This window comes from Cydia strobilella, chromosome 8 (genome assembly GCF_947568885.1).
Source record: "Cydia strobilella chromosome 8, ilCydStro3.1, whole genome shotgun sequence".
NCBI classification, from domain to species: domain Eukaryota; kingdom Metazoa; phylum Arthropoda; class Insecta; order Lepidoptera; family Tortricidae; genus Cydia; species Cydia strobilella.
Window position 1 is genome coordinate 2,815,758 of NC_086048.1, and position 21,488 is coordinate 2,837,245.

Sequence of the window (21,488 nt, forward strand, 5' to 3'; positions counted from 1 at the left end):
TGACTAACACTTTTTGTTATACAAAAATAATTAATTAAAATCTAGACATGTGCGAAAAAAGCGAGTCCCGTTCTTTCGTCGCAACTAAACCGAGATTTCGCCTTTTAACTCGCGCTTTAAATTTGACTAGGCTGATAAGCTATCTAGTGATAACTGGGGATCTGAGAGACGAGTTAGATGTAACAAGTGGTTTAGGGCGTTGAACTTGGAACTTAAAAGGCTTTCTTCGTATGAATGTATGAAATACACGTCCCACGAATGAAGTTTGCTGGGACTTCAACAATAATCAGAAATATTATTATCCTAAGAGTGTTTCCACATTGCCCGATCCGATATCGGATGTCGAATGAAAGTACTCAATTTTACTATGTTTTTCTGTATTTATTTATTAATTTAATAAAAATATATTAGTACTTAAAAACGATAGATAACTCAACAAAGGGGGCCATATTAGGACACTCTTCTGTAGCTGTTTTTCTCAAAGGCGTCTTCCGACATCCGATATCGGGAAGGTGCTTCCGATAAATTCAGCTGTCGCACCGACATTACTGATAATATTTGTTTGTGTGCGTATGTGTAGGCATAATGCTTGTTGTAGTGTGCATGACCGCTAAAGACGGCGCCCGGGCGCGCACCCGCGGTCTGACTACGCGGATGTAGGATCCCATATCCGATATCGGATCGGACAATGTGAAAACGCTCTTAGAGCTCGTTCCCACTATGTCGGATGTCGGGACGACTTTTAATCTGGTGTCGGTGCCTCTGTTCACACTAGTCGGCTGTCGGGACGATATTTAATCGGGTGTCGGTGCCACTGTTCACACTAGTCGGTTGTCGGCCACGACCGCAGCTGGTGCCATTTGAGGTTCTCATTTAACGCGCGGGAGGCACAGGGGGTGCGGCGCGGGCGGGGTCGGTCCGACATCCGACATCATGTGAACAGCGCCGCCGACACGATTTTTTTCCGGACGGAGGGCTGACAAAACACACGATATTTTATGTCGGATCCGACACAAAATCGTTGTCGTTCGTGTGTGAATAGCTTCATATAAAATGTTTTGCCGCTACGACACCCGAATAAAAATCGTTCCGACATCCGACATAGTGGGAACGAGCTCTTACCCTGTCGCATTTGATTGAGTGACGGAGAAAACAGGCAGTTCATCTTAAGACTAATTGGGACGAAGTCACTTTTGACCTCTCCTCAAATACAAGTGTACTCATTTTCTTATGATTATTAGCGTTATGGAAAATATGTTTACGCAATTTGATTTTTATAACAACATTAATGAATTAGACCAGCTACTAGTTTTTAAAATGTGTATGAAATTTGTTTTCACTTAAACCTCTTATAATAATAAAAAAAACCGGCCAAGTGCGAGTCGGACTCGCGCACCGAGGGTTCCGTACTTTTTTAGTATTTGTTGTTATAGCGGCAACAGAAATACATCATGTGTGAAAATTTCAACTGTCTAGCTATCACGGTTCATGAGATACAGCCTGGTGACAGACAGACAGACAGACGGACAGACGGACAGACGGACAGCGGAGTCTTAGTAATAGGGTCCCGTTTGTACCCTTTGGGTACGGAACCCTAAAAAATCATTTAAAGCAAGGGACAAAAATAGGCTTCATCTTCTTCCTTGCCGCATCCGGCAATGGCGACCCCATTAACAATTCTGGTACGGATTATGAAATGCCCTGATGTGGCTCGCAAAACCAAACTTTGTCTTGAAGATGCGGTCACAGGATGCGCAATGGAGTTGTCCAGTCGAGTTGCGGGTGTACGTGTAGGAGGGCTTAGGTCGTGTCTTGCGGATATGGCGCTTAGCATCTAGGTCTTCCAATCGCTGCTGCTCAAATTGGTCTACACTCCTATGAACACTAGAACGCCATTCCGATCTTTGTAATGCAATGTCCTCCCAGCAGTCAGTCGGTATACCGCAAGCGACGAGGTTGCGTTTGAGGACATCTTTATGTCGCAGGTACTGGCCTCCCTGCTTTCGCTTTCCACAAGAGAGCTCCGAGTAGAAAATCGCTTTGGGCAATCTCTCATTCTCCATACGCACGATACACAAAATAGTGTATAGATACTTTCCACAATGTCAATATCAAGTTAGGAATATCGGGACTACGTTTATTATACCTATAGACACAGTCGTCCGATATCATTATTCATCATTATCATTCGCTTGCCCTTATCCCATTCATTTGGGGTCGGCGTTTTCTTCCATACCTCTCTGTCACCCGTCATCTCATCATTCACTTGCATTCGTTCATATCATCTCTCACACAGTCCGTCCACCTTTTCCTCGGTTTTCCTCTCCCGATACTAATATCATTATTATTTATTTTGATACACTAGCAGCTCTTGGAGCTGATGCGTGTATATCGTAGCACTTGTATTTTATTTTGCACTTTTCAAAGTTCTAAAATGGTTTACTGATGTTTCGGCGAAAACTACTTGAGAAACTATTAGTTCCCAAACTATTTATCCCATATTTTTAGTTGGGCGAAATTTCATTTCGCAAATTTACATAATCCAACCTTACCTAACCCTACCTAGTACGTCATTTTCATTTCGCAAGTATGGGGTTGGGAAATGAAATGGTTGCGAAGTAAGGTTATGCCAACGATTGGTTTGCCAAATGAAACTTTGGCGAAAAGTTGGTTGCCAAGTGAAATTTGGCGAAATAAAATTCGCCAAAAAGGAAGTACACCTTCTAAAATGTGTAGTGTCATCTTTTACTTCTTATCTCCAATGTGTGCTGTGACGTCAGTTTTTGTGGGATCCTTCAGAATGGGCACTTTAAATCATTTATCTATATGCCGTTAAATGGGGTGAGTAGGGTTCGCGGGGAGAGTTGGGTTATGAATGGGGAGAAAAGGTTTGAAAGGGGGGTGAGATGGGTTTTTAGGGCTACTGCTACAAAAATAACGTATTCCTATTTAAAATGGAGCTATAGTAATACTCATAATAAAAAAAATCGATCCAACAATGTTCCAAAATCACCTTTGTATGAAAACCCATTTCACCCCAATGACGAGGGACTACGGGGTGAGGTGGTTTTTCCTGTTTATCGTCAAAGTTATGAAATTGAACTACCGAAAACAAAATAAAAACTAAAATACAAACGTCCGGAACACTTATTACGAGTATATATACACCATTCAGTTTGCATATGTAAAAATAAAATGTTGTCGAGGTTTGAATGTCAGTTTTGATCCTACTCACCCCATTTTACGGTACTTATTTTTAGACAAAATTAAATTTTCAACAAACAAAGCAATTATATTTAGCTCGGGATTAATTTTTACCGTATCGCAACGTGTAACATAATTGATTAAACCAATTACTTTTTCAAACAAACTTCGAAGGTAAAAGAGAGAACGATCAATCAACGAGAAACGTTGCCACGTTGAGCAACATCAAAAGAGCCGTGTGACCTAATTAGAAATTTTGCTTAAGTACAATTCAAACCTAGTTTGCTGGCAGTGTATTGCAACATGCTAATAAGTACTTTAATGTAGGGGGACTATTGCATTATATACTTTCATTGCTGAAGGTTGTTGGTCCTCGGATCGTACGGTCAAGTTCATAAACACATTTAGGTACAACCAACATTATTTGGTTTGCCTATTGTATTTATTGTCAGAGTTATTTGGTTTGCCTATTGCTCTAAAAGTTTCATTTTCCATATAGTTTCCTTCTAATTTAAAATTCAGCTTCAAAACCACTCAAAAGCCTACATTTTCCTGATCATACTTTTATGAGGCATGTCATATAACCAGACGATATTGGTCTGAACATTCCCTCACATCTTAGTCATAAAGAGTCTTAATTACATCCAAATATTCCTTAAACTATGGACCGTATCTTGTAACACCAAGGTTCATAATTAAATGTCTTCTTAAATATAGTTACATCAGTCTTGTTAGTATTTCGGCTGCCCAATTTCATAAACACGTGTTCGCAGTTAGGGAATGTCGGCTGCTGGATTATTAAAAGATATTGCTGGCATGCTGAAGTTTGCTGAAATGGGGCCTATAAAATTGGTCTGTTTAGGAAAAGCACGCGCGGTGTGCAGACATAAATGTGCAAGCAAGCAGCTAGATTTATCACAGGTCTTCAATTTAATAGAATCGGATCACGCTAACTAGGAGACCGAGGTAAGTTGTGACAGAGGAGTGTTGAGATTTTTTGGAATGTATTAACTAATAATGAGCTCGCAATAGCGCGCGTTTGTTAGTTCAAGTTACTAGCTAACAAATGCGCACTGTTGCGAACTCGCTAACAGTTAATAGGTTCCAAAAAATCGACAATGTCACAACTCTTCTCTGTCACAACTCATCTCGGTCTCCCCCACGTACCTATGTACCTACTACCTACCTACGAAGCAGTAGGTCCCGGGTTCGAATCCTGGTAAGGACATTTATTGATTTGTGTTCATCACAGATATTTGTTCCTGAGTTATGGATGTTTTCTATGTATTTATTTAAGTATTTATCTATCATCATCATCATCATTATCATTTTAGCCTTCAGTCGCCCACTGCTGAGCATAGGCCTCTCTTCGTGTACGTCACTTATCCCGGTCCTGGGCTAGTCTCACCCAAAAGTGCCCCGCGATTTTTTGATCGTCATCCACCTAACGAGCCATCGGACGCCAGGCGCTTCTTTCATCCGAAAGCGGCCACCAATCCGTCAACATTTTGGTCCACCTGCCATCACTCTGCCTGGCAACATGTCCCGCCCAACTCCATTTTAGCTTGTTAATGATGTCTCCCACATTTATCTATATCTATTTATTAGTATATATGACGATATACTAGATGAAGATCTAGTACCCACAACATAAGCCTTATTGAGCTTACGATGGGGCTAGGTCCATTTGTGTAATAAGATTGTAACATAATATTGCAATGCATAGTTTGGATTGGGTGCCATTATGCAGTGTTCGTAACGTGGCCCCATGTTTAAAATTAATTTGTTTACGTTACATGTCCGTCTTTGGGTCGCAAACTTGCATATTTGTACCAAATTTCAACTTAATTGGTCCAGTAGTTTCGAAGAAAATAGGCTGTGACAGACGGACAGACAGACAGACGTACGAGTGATCCTATAAGGGTTCCGTTTTTTTCCTTTTTAAGGTACGGAACCCTAAAAAGTATGTAAAATTAGCTTAATATCAAATGTACCTGTTTAAAGAAGTTAGGTACATCCTCCTTTCTTTCAAACATGTGTTCTTGCGGCGTGATGAGATAGAAAAGCCTCCCCACCCCTTTAAGGTGGCTCACCATTGCCGACTCCGCCAGCGTCTCGTTTGCGTACGAGAACTCCATGGTGTAGCTGGAATAAAAATATTATTTTAATAAAAACCGGCCAAGTGCGAGTCGGACTCGCGCACGAAGGGTTCCGTACCATTACGCAAAAAACGGCAAAATCACGTTAGTTGTATGGGAGCCCCACTTAAATATTTATTTTATTCTGTTTTTAGTGTTTGTTGTTATAGCGGCAACAGAAATACATCATCTGTGAAAATGCAACTGTCTAGCTATCACGGTTCATGAGATACAGCCTGGTGACAGACAGACAGACAGACGGACAGACGGATAGCGGAGTCTTAGTAATAGGGTCCCGTTTTTACCCTTTGGGTACGGAACCCTAAAAAACCGGCCAAGTGCGAGTCGGACTCGCGCACGAAGGGTTCCGTACCATACGCAAAAAACGGCAAAATCACGTTAGTTGTATGGGAGCCCCACTTAAATATTTATTTTATTCTGTTTTTAGAATTTATTGTTATAGCGGCAACAGAAAATGTCTCCAAAGATCCAATATTATTTTATGTGATTTATTTATTTTATTGTTATTATTTAATTGTTTTATTGTAACTTGATTGCTCTAATTTAATTTAAGTGTGTCAATTTTGATTATTTGATTGTAGTATTTTTTTATTGTGTTGTGTATATTTTATTTTAATGTAAAATGTTTATTTATTTGTTTATCTTTTGCTGACATTGTTTATTTCTTTTTTTGTGTTTCTTAATATATTAATATCTTAGATATAGGTAACATATGTAATATAGTCTCATGTAAACGTTTTAGTGTTACACTAAGTTTATATCAATTGAAATAAATAAATAAATTAAATTACCTAAATAAATGTAAATGTTAGCGTATTTTTATTTTTACTTCATATCTGGTTATTATGCGTAAAACTTTGCTAGTTAGGAAAATAACTGAACTCATTGCATCTAAATTGATAACCTCTGCTTATTTTTTATACAAAGTAATGTGTTTGTAACATCAAAAGTTAGCTACAATAAAATAAGTACTTATTTTATTAAGGCGTAATAGGCGTTTGACCTATTAATGGTTTCCTAAACAAAGTAACGACTACATAAGAATATTCAATTTAGATATAACCTTCAAAAGTGTGTTTATTATAAATATCAACAATTTTTTACCAAGTAGATACGTCTGCGAGCGATAATACTACAAATGTTAAGGGAAAACATGCTATGCGCCTCTCTGGCGTGTAAACAAAAAACCGGACAAGTGCGAGTCGGACTCTTAAGAGCGATCGGACTGGTGACCGGTGTTCCGAAAGGTCGCAAGTTTGAATCTTATCGGAAACAGTGATTCTTTCCATTTTTCCTTTAATTAAAAAAAAAACTATCTGTGACTTAGGGCCAGTTGCACCAACCATAGTTAACAGACTGATTTATTTATTTTAAACTTTATTGCACAAGAACAAGTACAAAAGGCGGACTTAATGCCTTGAGGCATTCTCTACCAGTCAACCACTGGGCCAAACAGAAATTGTTAAGGTGGGTGCAGTGCGATGCGAAAAAAAAATTTTCTAAATATAAATCGCAAAATTTCTAAATATTAACGTCACGCAGCAGAGATCTATGAAACTTCCCATACAATAAAATTTTGTGAACGCTATAACGGTGACAGATGGTTTGGTGCAACCGACCCTGAAGGGGCCCACTGACTAGCAGTCCGTCGGACGATATCGGCCTGTCAGTTTGAACAAAAAAAATTCAGTTACGAACAACTGACAGGCCGATATTATCCGGCGGACTGATAGTCAGTGGGCCCCTTTATTCCGGTGCTAAGTCAGTCTATATGTTAAACCAAGCTAAGTTGGCAGCAATTTTGATAGCCCAGACTGGGCATGTGTTATTTAATGTCATAATTTCATAGAAGTTTGACGTCTAAAATAACACTTGCACAGTGGGTTATCAAAATCGCTGCCAACTTAGCTTGGTTAAACTCTATCGACCCAGAAACCCTAGGGTTTCATTTCACATTTTGCACTACGAATAGCTGCGAGTTAGAATACGAGTAGCTATTAACTAGACTTGATAATCAGTCCTCTGTAATAAACCCTAACCAAGGGTAGAATTACAGAGACCATTGAACTCTTGAAGCCCGCAAGTCTGTGTTATATAACTTGGAAGACTTTAAACGGGTAACGTACTTATATTATGAGTTTAGTAACGTATAGTAGTTATAGGTGAAGTGCATCGTATAATAATCTTTGCGCTTAATTTTATGATAATAATTTATTCATAAACGCTTGTTAAGTCTAAAGGGGCCCACTGACTATCAGTCCGCCGGACTATATCGGCCTGTCATTTGTTCGGAACTATCAAATTTTTGTTCTAACTGACAGGCCGATATCGTCCGGCGGACTGATGGTCAACAGGCCCTTTAACAAGCCAATGATCGTTGGACCTTATCCGAAATTTTGACATAATATTATGTGTATGATAGAAAGAGATAGATTGAATAAAAGTTTTATGAATACGGGATTAGTATTTATTTAGGATCACCATTTTTGATGGTTATAAATACAATATGAGCTGTATGTGCCCGTAATATTGTGAAATGTTCTTACGATATGTACGCAGAAGAAGAGATCCTTTAAATTATCCAGGACGCCATAATCAAATCCGGACACGGTGATAATGGGATCAGCTGTGCTCTATATAGTCGGACGGTTTAAAAATGTCGGAATCCACTTAAAGGATTACCTACCGATGAATGGCATTGTTGTCTTTTGTTAAGCCCGACCGCTAATTGGCAGTGCAAAATGGAATGCAATAACAACAAAAGATTTCATACAGATAACAACCTTACGCTTGTAGAATAGAGTTAAAATTGCAATAGCACGTACTCGATATTATATAGCATCCTGTACCTGACTTTAACAAAATTCCACACCTGGTGGTATTTTCATGTTTAATTTCCAACAGGTTCTATATAGAGTACCTGCTATTGCAATTTTAACTCTATTTTTCAAGCGATAAGGTTGTTATCTGTATGGAATCTTTTGTTGTTATTGCATTCCATTTTGCACAGCCAATTAGCGGTTGGGTTTTACAAAAGACAACAATCGGTAGGTAATCCTTTAAGTGGATTCCGACATTTTTAAACCGTCCGACTATACCCATTAATCCTCTAAAATCCGTCCAGCCGTATTAGAGAAATTTGAGAAGATATGCAAAGAGAAAACGAATATCCCGACGTATTGCGAAAATATGAACTTAAAAGCCGGTCAAAGCTACACTGCTTCAAGAAGCAGGCAAAAACGGTTATATAACTACAACATTAGAATGAGACTCCTCTCCTCCATGTCCTATTAACGTCGAAATAAAATAATTCTATAATTCTAATGCATGAATCTTTCATGATAAAACTTTTCCAGCCCACCATACCAGTTTCCAAAACTTCCAGACGGAAAACTTCTAATAAGAATCTTCGCAATAGTTACGTCTGAATATGGAAGTCGCAGAAGAAATATTTCGTGATAAAAATGTTTTCTGGAATAACAATACTTTCCCCTATGAACCTTGATGACGATTAAACGTGACATTTCGATGTTAACGGCAGCTGCATTACTGTTGCGACATTGCTGTAGCAGCGTTGATGCTTACAATTAACGTATTATCTTGATTAATGTATAAACTAAAATAGATGTCATACCTATATCAAAGAAAAAGTGACGACGCCCTCCCAGTGGTGAAGGCCGGAACGCTATGAATATGAACCCCTAGGCCACTCCGCAACGGCGGAACTGGTCCCAATTTCTCAACTATATGTCATCTTAGTAAGACATAAGTCTGCCATCTATCCACAAGTTTGGGAACAAATTAAATTACTTTTTGTTCCCAAACAACAAACAATTTGATTTATTCTCAAACTTGTTGATTAAGGTATAATATATGTAGTATAAATCTTTTCAAATGATTTTTACGTCTAAAACCCTAATCTTTTAAACAAAAGCCATTGTTTCTTTTGTGGGAGCGGTCGGCCATTGTGTGCCATTGTGTCTGAGTGCGTGCTACGGCGTGTGCCATTGTCAGACATAATGGCACACAATGGCCGACCGCTCACACAAAAGAAACAATTGCTTTTGTTTACCGTCTTAGGCGTAAAAATCATTTAAAAAGATGCAGATTATAATTTACATTAAATTCGCGATAGACCCGTTATATTATTAGTCAGTAAATAAAATCTGACCTTGAATTAAAGCAGTTAGGAAGTAATAACGCTACCAGAAATTAATTACTGTAATCAACATAATAAAAATTCTTTTAAAGTTGATTCACAGTTCACAGATTACCTAATTTTACGATCTGTTTAAAACCATTAACAAAATAATTTTATGAGTAGTGCGAATTTCAGTCAAATTAATACGGGCATAAAGTTCAGTTTTCTCCTAAGCGTAGGTTTAGTTACAGCCTTTTTATTGTAAAAAGGTGAAAATTTGTAAATGGGAGTAACTTGTGGTAAGATTTGAAAAACTTCTGCATCAGTCCTATATCGAAAAGTTTCTCTTTAAAAAATTATTCTTTGGTTGCACTTGAAAATAACTGCAACAAAAAAAAATGCTTAAATTTTCTTTCTATCGAATGTTTTTATTTATACCGATTATAATATCGATTTTAAATCTAAAATAAAAGCCAGCTCACCATTTCATAACAGTAGGCTTTTTTACTGTTTCGAAACGGTAAGTTGGTTTTTATTTTAGATACTTCCCTACACCTTAAAATCGATGTTTACATCTTTCTGTATTTTTACCCTTTTATCCTGCTCAACGGGCATATCAAAAACGTGAGTCTTATTAAGGGCCCCACTGACTATCAGTCCGCCGGACGATATCGGCCTGTCAGTTGTTCGGAACTGTCAAATTTTTGTTCTAACTGACAGGCCGATGTCCGGCGGACTGATAGTCAGTGCCGTCAGTGGGCCACTTTAATGGTGCAGAGTGCAGTGTTCACATTTGTATACATATTATGTCACCTTTAACACGGATCACTGACAGTGTCAACACTGTCTACGGAATTTACATTCTTTACATCTCGCTCGCACTAATATGCCAGTACGAGCGAGATGCATAGAAAGTAAGTTACGTGCACGTAGCGTTTATGTCAGTGACAAACTGGTGGTAGCTGTACTTGACTGGTGAAACTATTAAACACAAGTTTATCACACCCAAAATTTCGTTTGGACTGATTTTGGTCGGTTTTAATAACAACCAGAAGTTAAAACAAGTTTCGGAACAAATCAAATAATTTTATAAAATATTTTGATTTGTGTTTTTTAAGTAGTCACACTAATATAAATTAAAAACTGTAATAGATGTCATATATTAAAGAAAAAGTGACAAAGCCCTCCAGTGAAGGCCGGATTCGAACCGGCGTCTTTAGCTGTCGCGGCTAACGCCATGAACCCCTAGGCCACCTCGCCACGGTGACCACAAGCCTCGCCACTTTTTCTTTAATATATGACATCTATTACAGTTTTTAACCAGAAGTTAGGTTTTTTTTTGTTTTTTTTTTGTATTCAAGAAAAAAAACACAATAAAGTCTTTCTTTGTGCAACGTGTGTATTGAACAACATTCATCATCATATCAGCCCTTTATCGCCCACTCCGTAGCATAGGCCTCTCTTCTAGTACGCCACTTGTCCCGGTCCTGAGTTAACCTCATCCAGAAGTGACCCGCAAACCTTCCCGGTGTCGTCCAGTCCACCCAACGAGCCTACGACGCCAGGGGCTTCCAGGGAATAACTGGTCACTGGCAAGATATCAGCATGTTTAATTTAGCACAATGTGTGTCATAATTTATCTCTAATTAATTGATAACTTGACCTCAAGTGGACTTTATCTCTGAAATTGTATATAAATATAATTATAAATTACCTACTACGTATATACCTATACAGTTAGGTAATGTTTATGCAAAACACTTATGAACTAGTTTTACTGACACCAAAGATAGATATAACTCCGTAATAGATGGATACAGTCTAAGGAAAAAACGTGCCTCGAAAATCAAGAAAATTTGATTCTCGTTCAGAGGGCGCTACTAGCTTTGGCCAACTGTCGTATAGATGGCGTTGACGGTTTCGTTAGTTATTTAACAATTTTAACGCATATCAGTGAAAGAACATGGGTCAAAATCTTAAAAATAATTAAGAGCCCGGTTACGATTTTAGTCGCAAAAATGTAAAGTTGATAGATTTCTTCTGTGAAATTGTACACCTTTTGTTACCTAATTGAAATAACAAGTACTGGTTTCTATTAGCACGACTTCTTATCTCTAGGTTTATCAGATCATTTTTTTGAAAAAAGGCTTACTAAATTAGTAATGAATTTTTTTCTGATGGACGTTTAGGTAAACGCGTGTAAAGCACTGACTTTGATGCTCTTATTTGTAAATTTCGTAAAGTTTGGACTGCTAAAAATGGTAAATTTGTATTACACATATTCTGTACTCTAGGTTTATCAGATTACATTGTTGTTATATGACTTAAAACTCGAGGAAATGAAAGTTAAACGAATTCAATTTTCTCCAGAAATGACCTCAAAACAAGTGACAATTTCTCCGAAAATCTACTTATTTTCGACGTAGATTGCATACTCAAATAATCTGCAATGTTTACTTAAACTGTTGCTGTACTTAATTTTATTTAAGTTGCAACTTTTATTTTCTGACGATTTTTTAAAAACTTCCCCTTTTAGTGGTATAACATCGGTGACACGCGCCCGCGGCCTCAGTCCCGCGCGGGAGCTGGTAGAGGCAGGACGTTTGTTAATCGGCTCCGCACGTTGCATCGACGACGACGAAGTTATTTATCATTGTGTGCGTCGCTCGCCGTGTAAAAAGTTATATTTGTTTGCGTGTTTGGCTGTACTGTGTGCGTGTAAACTGCGACCAGAAACTTTAATCCTTGGGTTGTAAGTACTTGTTTATTAACCGCCTTCAAAAAAAAGGAGGTTCTCAGTTTGTCCCGTATGTTTGTATGTATATGTATGTATGTATGTATGTATGTTTGTTCGCGATTATCTCGCATTTGGCTGAACCGATTTTGATGCGGTTTTTAGAAAAGTGTTTGTTACATTCTGGAGAAGGTCTTGGCTGTACCTAGTGGAACGCAGGTTTAGTGCATCATAGGCACACGCTGTTTTGGTCTGTCTTGATGAGCAATTAGGAGAGCAGTACCCAAGATGGAGCTGATGCTGAACCCTGGCTGTACCTAGTGGAAATCAGGTTTCGTGCAACATAGGCACACGCTGTTTTCGTCTTCCGACACGTCTTGATGAGCACTTGGGAGAGCAGTACCCAAGATAGAGCTGATGCTGAACCCTGGCTGTACCTAATGGAACGCAGGTTTGGTGCAACATAGGCACACGCTGTTTTGGTCTTCCGACACGTCTTGATGAGCAATTAGGAGAGCAGTACCCAAGATGGAGCTGATGCTGAACCCTGGCTGTACCTAGTGGAAATCAGGTTTCGTGCAACATAGGCACACGCTGTTTTGGTTATTCGACACGTCTTGATGAGCAATTAGGAGAGCAGTACCCAAGATGGAGCTGATGCTGAACCCTGGCTGTACCTAGTGGAACGCAGGTTTGGTGCAACATAGGCACACGCTGTTTTGGTCTTCCGACACGTCTTGATGAGCAATTAGGAGAGCAGTACCCAAGATGGAGCTGATGCTGAACCCTGGCTGTACCTAGTGGAAATCAGGTTTCGTGCAACATAGGCACACGCTGTTTTGGTTATTCGACACGTCTTGATGAGCAATTAGGAGAGCAGTACCCAAGATGGAGCTGATGCTGAACCCTGGCTGTACCTAGTGGAACGCAGGTTTGATGCAACATAGGCACACGCTGTTTTGGTCTTCCGACACGTCTTGATGAGCAATTAGGAGAGCAGTACCCAAGATGGAGCTGATGCTGAACCCTGGCTGTACCTAGTGGAACTCAGGTTTCGTGCAACATAGGCACGCGCTGTTTTGGTCTTACGACACGTCTTGATGAGCAATTAGGAGAGCAGTACCCAAGATGGAGCTGATGCTGAACCCTGGCTGTACCTAGTGGAACTCAAGTTTCGTGCAACATAGGCACACGCTGTTTTGGTCCTCCGACACGTCTTGATGAACACTTGGGAGAGCAGTACCCAAGATAGAGCTGATGCTGAACCCTGGCTGTACCTAGTGGAACTCAGGTTTGGTGCAATATAGGCACACGCTGTTTTGGTCTTCTGACACGTCTTGATGAGCAAATGGGAGAGCAGTACCCAAGATAGAGCTGATGATGAACCCTGGCTATACTTAGTGGAACTCAGGTTCATTTATTGTTATCAGAACTTCCACCCCCTTTTAACCCCCAGTACCTACTGCATGTTAAACGTGTGGTAGCTCTGGTCAGGTGCCTGCTTCATCTGGCAGCCCTCCAGGTGTTCCAGGTCTTGAAGAACTTAACCTGCCTACAACATACTCTACCAACTTCAGATTAAAAGAGTTTTACCCCTGATCCGATGCGTCCAGCAGCACTCCAGGTGTTCCAGGTTTTGAGCTGTCTCCGTCATACACTACCCACAACACGTTGAGCGAGTGTTACCCACCCTTTGCCCTTGACCCTTTGCACTCAGCAGCACTCCAGGTGTTTCAGATCTGGAGCTTTCCCCATCATACACTACCAGCAGCACGTTGAGCGAGTATTACCCGTTACCCCTGACCCTTTGTACCCAGCAGCACTCCAGGTGTTCCAGGTCTGGAGCTTTTCCTATCATACACTACCAGCAGCTCGTTGAGCGAGTGTTACCCCTGACTCTTTGCACCCAGAAGCATTCCAGGTGTTCCAAGTCTTGAGCTGTATCCATCGTACACTACACACTACCAGCGGCATGTTGAGCGAGTGTTACCCCTGACCCTTTGCACCCAGCAGCACTTCAGGTGTTCCAGGTCTTGAGTTATCCCCATCAAACTCTACCAGCGGCACGTTGAGCGAGTGTTACCCTTGACCCTTTGCACCCAGAAGCACTCCAGGTGTTCCAGATCTTGAGCAGTATTCATCGTACAACCAATAACACGTTGAGCGAGTGTTAGAAGAATGGAGAAGAGAAGAGGATGACTTTGGAAATAAAAATTATTATACACCCTTCCCAACGATTAAGACTATCTCCATAATATCAAATTCCATCCAAATCGGTTTTATTGGACCCCATACAAATTTCCATTACCCCCCCCTCCCCCCCCGTTTCTGGGGTAAAACCTATCCTATGTCCTTCCCCAGGACTCAAACTATGTCCATACCTCATTTCATCTTAATCGGTTCAGCGTTTATTGATTCCCCATACAAATTTCCACCCCCTTAAAGGGTAAGTTCTTGAATAAAAAGTATTCTATGACCTTCCCCGGGATTCAAACTATCTGTATACCAAATTTCAACAAAAGGCTAGTTTCCCCTCTGGGTTGGAACGTTGGAAAGTCAGATGGCAGTCGCTTTCGTAAAAACTAGTGCCTACGCCAATTCTTGGGATTAGTTGCCAAGCGGACCCCAGCAGACTTCCATGAGCCGTGGCAAAAAGGCTGGGATAACGCGAGTAAGATGATTATATATATATAAGATATTGCCTTAGTGCAAATCATTATCATCATACTATATAATTTGTATGTATTATATGAATACATAGGAAAATTGTTAAGAGTAATAAACGATTATATCAAATTTACCAAAAGTTTTATTTTAACCTAATTAAAGTTATAAAGTGACGCAACATTATGCGAAAGTATCAATATTGTTTAGGCGGTCGCGTTATTTCAAGCAGCGGCCGGCGTTCGGTTACTGTGTAAAAGTCGTATCTTCGCGCGTTTTCAAATCGACTACGGGCTCTTAATGCAAATAAAAAACATCATTTATCCATATTTAAATACATTTTATCGCATTTTTATAAATCTTCATTTTTAGTTTTAAAGTGTGTCGACAGATGGCAGTGAATTTACTGGGGTTACAAAATTTACTATGACAGTACCGCTCTAGTATAAGTTACTCTATTCTGACACTAAAGGGGCCCACTGATTATCAGTCCGCCGGACGATATCAGCCTGTCGGTAGAACAACAATTTGACAGTTCCGAACAACTGACAGGCCGATATCATCCGGCGGACTGGTAATCAGTGGGCCGCCTAAATTTCTACAAAACCTTTTTTAAGAACTTCAATTTGCAAATCATGTTCCCTTATTCTTTCTTCAAGTGTTTACGTATGCCTTTAAATTACCTATTAACTCCATGTTTATAACATTAGTCCTTGTTCTTCCGTAACAACATGTTAGAAAGTTAATCATTTATAAATTATAAAATATTGTCTGTACTAGATCCGCAATATAGAATGACAAGCTGCGTTAAGGGGCCCACTGATTACCAGTCCGCCGGCGTGGTTGACCGAACAACTCGCGCACGCGAAGCAAAGCGGCGCTTCGGGCCCACGGCGTTCGCGTTCGCAACGAGATCGCCCACGTAGCACACTTCTATATGTTAAAAGGATGGATTCACCCTGCACCGCATCGCTTCGCTTCACGTTCACGTGTCGTTCGCCTACGTAGTTGCGATATCGTCCGGTGAACTGTCAATTTATAGGGCCCTGTCAAAACTTATACCAGACCGTTGCCGGCGGGCGGCCGTACGGCGGAAAACTGACGACTCTCAACTGCTAGTCTGTCGCAGAGGTGGCAGCAGGCAATTATCGCTTATGTGTGTGGACGTTATTGGCCTAGGACGGCAGGCGGACTGGTAATCAGTGGGCCCCTTTAGAAGAAGTAACTGCCTGAAGGGGCAAAACACTATTTTACCCGCTATAATTATACACCAAGTACGCTAAACAAGCTGGTGGGGTAAAAAATACAATACATCTTTTGCTGTGTAAAAAAAAAACATTCCAAACACTGAAGTAGGATCACACAATCCGTACTACCACTATTTATCGATATAGCAACATTGTATCACGATTTATATTTCTATAACAATCTATTACCGCTATCAGTTGACAAGATAAGTCCAATAATTAAACCCGTGCTAGGCTCGACATGTGTTCGTTGACAGTGTTGCGAGAATAGACGACCTTTCTGTGAGGAAGGTCGAAGTACGACTATAATGGCGATAGTTACTGTTTTGGTAGAAAGTGTACGTTTGGTAACTAATTTTAGTTATGCAGGATGATCTTGTTATGTCTGACCTTAATCTAAGGAGTGAATATGTAGGTCATACGTGCCCAAACTAAGCAAAGCAAAGCGACGACGATATAGAAGAAAGAAAGAAAGAAAGAAAATACATTTATTTGACGCCACAACATAGTACATAAAAAAGAAAAGCATGCAGACAAAAAAACATTTGGACGCCAAAAAGGATCCCCACTCAGCATAGTGCCGCGGCAAACCGTGGCGCTGGTTTTCTGTGGGGACCTGGCTTAATCTAAAAATAATGGCGACACGTACGCCAACGACACACAAATAAAATTTACATTGACATAAAAATACAAACATTATTAAACAGAAAATTAAAACAAACAAAATATTAATTACCGCCTTTTTTAAATATATTTATAACGAAAGTTACAGAAAAAACCAACACCAGAACGAACTAAACTTAAGACTAAAACTAAAACAAATACTAAAACTAAAACAAATCATCAAATTGCCGCGGAAATGTAAAAGTGTGTGTGATAAGTGTGCGAGTGAGTGACTGATATGTTACTGTGATGTCTGTAATTGAATTTGTATGTATATACGAACCCATGACTCAAGAACAAATATCTGTGTTCATCACACAAATAAATGCCACGGGGATTCGAACCTAGGACCAACGGCTTCACAGGCAGGGTCAATACTCAATACCCACCAGGCCAGACCGGTCGTCAAGATAGAGTCGAACTAAGCTCACTCTGCATATGGTATTCGCAATGACAAATTGTGGCGCTGTCATCATTAATGTCAAGTTTCTATGAACATTCCTTCACGTTTTCTAATCAAATCGGTGAAAAGTGAGCTTAGAGGACTCTTAGGGGCCTGTTTCACAATGTCCAAGTAAAGTATTGGACAGCTAATTTACAAATAAATTAACTGCCAGATAAAATTTCCTACAAATAAAGCACTTTATCCAGCAGATAAAGCTTATTTGGAGATTGTGAAATGCCAACGATGACTTTATTCGTCAGATAAGTGGCAAGTAGCTTATTCAGGACTTTACTTGGACATTGTGAAATTCCTTTAATCTGTCAGCTTCCGTCAGCCTACAAATTTAATGGTCCCGGTAAGTCTATATTTTAATATCCCGATACTTGACTATGACGAGCTTTGTAACTTACTAGTGCGAGTGAGATGTATAGAAAGTAAGTAACGCAGACGTTAGCGAATATGTCAATGTCAAAGTCGTCGTAGTAGCCGTAATCTATAAAAAAATAGCATTATTTATTCATGAAAACAGCATACATTTTTCAAATTGGTACAACCTCCGCCAAACTGTATAACAGTTTGTTGGCAGAAATACGCTCCCATTCTTTACATACTGTTATTGAAGTTATTTCACTATCTTCGTCCTCTGTAATTAGATATGTTGTACCCTGTTATTGATCTTTCTTCTTTTCCATTAACTAAATCAATAAAACTTAATATTTGAATGACCATGACCCCTACGACACACGTGTTTTACATAACAAATCTAAAATACCAAACCCGTTCGCGAACCGGCTCGGCTAAGCTAATTCTCTAATAGAGACCTCAGAAAAGGTCATAACTATAAACAGTGAGTTATTACGGGAAGCATATTCTTGTACCTACACTTGATAGATTGTTTGTTTACTAGTATGTAAACAGATTCATATGGGATAGGAATGAAGGAGGAAGTAAGAGTAAGACAAGATAAAATGAAGCTTTGGGCTCACTCATAGTCGTAAAGTTGCCATCAGATATATCGGAGCGGCCGAGGCGCTCACAAATATCTGAACACGCCTCTTTTGTCAAGGCGTTCGAGTGCGTGTTCAGATATTGTGACCACCTTGGGCGCTCCGATATATCTGATGGCGATTGTACAATATCGATGAATCGGGTCAAACACATTTTCGAATAAGTTTTGGTACAAGTTTTTATCGCTTACTGTACTTTTCTTTCCACAGGCAACTGGCACGTTATCGGCCTGTCAGTTGTTCGGAACTGTCAAATTTTTGTTCTAACTGACAGGCGGATATCGTCCGGCGGACTGATAGTCAGTGGGTCCCTTTAGTGTCAGTAAAACTAGGTCATAAGTGTTGTTAATAAGTGTGTCGTTGTTTACTCATCGAGACAATTCTAAAAACCCCAAACACAATTAGGTAGCTGGTACCATAATATTGCATAGTCACCCGACTTACTTGTGTATGCAAATTTTCAGCTTCATTGGAAGTCGGGAAGTGGGTCAAATTTAACTTGCAAGATTTGACCCAAATTACAAATTATTTATTTGTTAAACATAGGTATGTACAACAGGTTTTAAATGTATAATATAGTATCACTATGTTTCGCCACATGGCACACAATTAGCTACAGAGCCGTAGCGTGCAATTATAAGATAGAGATATATTTATAATAAAAAGATATATGTATAATATTAATTGATTTATCGGAGACATGTTAATGATTTTACTTTTGACATTAAATTAAATTGAAATAAGAATACAATCAATAATAATATGTTTATATTTTTCTAAATCTTAATTATATTTTCTGACATGTTTCCCATAGGTCAATAGAATTTGTATTTTAATTTTAATTAACTTAAATTTTATTCTTAATTTTTTATTTTCAATTTTATTTTCAATTTTAATGTTTCACTGCTTTTATGAGCCATGTTGCTTGAAATAAAGTATTAATAAAATAAAATAAATAAACTAGTCTTAATACATAGTTACATAAGTTCATACATAGATACTTACATGGGTACACATTGCAAGTTAATAAAAAGCTTGTAAAAACGTCACTTCTGCGGGTAATAAAATGAAAGTTAACGACTCTGGTACATATTTATCTCGTTTTTACATATAAAATATAAATCCCAAATACTGAAAAAATACACGATGGCTAAAAAATAAGTGCATTCCCGTTGCCAGGGAGGTTTTGGGATTATACTGATCAACATTTAGTATGGGACCAACCCCGAAATCGCGAAAAATTTTTGGCTGTTTCATATATTTTGGCTGGTCCATTTTCTATGGGAGGGTAAATTTTCTTACGCGAGACATTATATATATTTTATTTTTATTTTTTTATTATGCCCTTGACTACGATACAGGAAAGAAAGGAACGAATTAAGCATACTATAAAATATGTGTCTATCATCAATAAAATAAATTAAGATCAAATACCTATATCGAGCTCAATAACCCGATAACTATCATTTTAAAACTGGTCTTTATTTCTCAGAGGTTCCACATCACTAAATGTTACATTTTGAGAGCAATGTACGAATAACTATAAAAAACCGGCCAAGTGCGAGTCGGACTCGCGCACGTAGGGTTCCGTACCATTACGCAAAAAACGGCCAAATAATCACATTTGTTGTATGGGACTCAAATATTTATTTTATTCTGATTTTAATATTTTGTTGTTATAGCGGCAACAGAAATACATCATCTGTGAAAATGTCAACTGTCTAGCTATCACTGAGATACAGTCTGGTGACAGACAGACGGACGGCGGAGTCTTAGTAAGCCCTTTGGGTACAACACCCTAAAAATTGCAAATCATTCGAGTAGGTATCCTTATATCTGTAATCATAATATTATTTTAAGAGTTCCCACAGAATTTCATCATCGGATCCTGATATGAATATGAATGACTTGACTTGACATGAATATGCATAAAAACATGATCATGAACAGAGATCATGGGAAATGGAGAACGTAGGTACTTCAAAATCTTGAAGTCGATTAAAAAAGATGGCTTTAAGACGGCTTTATGAGGCAATATGACAGTAAGACAGTCGCGAGTTTTCTCTACAACTTGCGCAACGTACTACGTAGGCGAAAGACACGCGAACCCGAAGCGAAGCGATGCGGCGCGGGGTGAATCAATCCTTTGATACATACATGAATATGCATAAAAACAACAGTGATCATGGGAAATGGAGAACGTAGGTACTTCAAAATCTTGAAGTCGATTAAAAAAGATGGCTTTAAGACGGCTTTATGAGGCAATATGACAGTAAGACAGTCGCGAGTTTTCTCTACAACTTGCGCAACGTACTACGTAGGCGAAAAACACGCGAACGCGAAGCGAAGCGATGCGGCGCGGGGTGAATCAATCCTTTGATACCTATAGAAGTGTCCTACGTGGGCGATCTCGTTGCGAACGCGAACGCCGTGAGCCCGCCGCGCCGCTTTGATTCGCGTTCGCGAGTTGTTCGCTTACGATCACCTTACGATAGACGCTGCGCTAGCGACTAACGAGTACACAAAACAGTCAAGGTAACTTGTCTTGATAAGTGCCCTTCCTTTAGGCTGCATACAGAGTCGTATAAATATTTATTATTTAAATCCTCCTTTGTTAATAAGTACCTAACGCTTGTACTTAATGTGTGTTTGTAAGTAAGTAGTGTTATTTTGTATATAAATATACATATTAGTATAATAAAATAGGGAGTGTTTGTTTTTTTAATTCTAGTTGGTTCGAGTCCCGGGCGAGGCAAGCGAGTTTTAGTAAATCTTTGAATGCAGTTTTGTTTCTTTTTAAAAATAAAGGAATGTCTCCTTTAAGTAAAATGAGCCAGCTTAAAGGGGCCCACTGACTATCAGTCCGCCGGACGATATCGGCCTGTCAGTTGTTCGGAACTGTCAAATTTTTGTTCTAACTGACAGGCCGATATCGTCCGGCGGACTGATAGTCAGTGGGTCCCTTAAGGATTTCAGATAGTTTCCCTCCAGGGCCCGACTTATCTTTCCACACTGTATACTATGTCTATGCTAGTACCGCTAGTCTGCCCACAGCTTTATCGACTCAATTTGTGAATGGATAGAATTGAACAAACGTCGAGTGTTGTTTATAAGTTCATTCATTATTTACGACTTTTTAGACGTCGACCTCCAATCGGTTACTATCTAGAACGTGAGTCGGAACGTGACTTGGATATGTGAATGTAATTTGCATAAATAAAGAA

General features: G+C 39.2%; 1 protein-coding gene across 1 annotated transcript in view; it reads right to left on the reverse strand.

Annotated features, from left to right (window-relative positions):
* The window catches only part of LOC134743464 (alkylglycerol monooxygenase-like), a 49,972-nt gene that overhangs the window by 20,058 nt on the left and 8,426 nt on the right, over positions 1–21,488 (reverse strand). The window contains exon 2 of the mRNA XM_063676903.1: positions 5,199–5,349. Within this exon, the coding sequence (XP_063532973.1) occupies positions 5,199–5,342 (144 nt within the window). The 5' untranslated portion in view covers positions 5,343–5,349. The remainder of the gene's footprint in view (positions 1–5,198; positions 5,350–21,488) is intronic.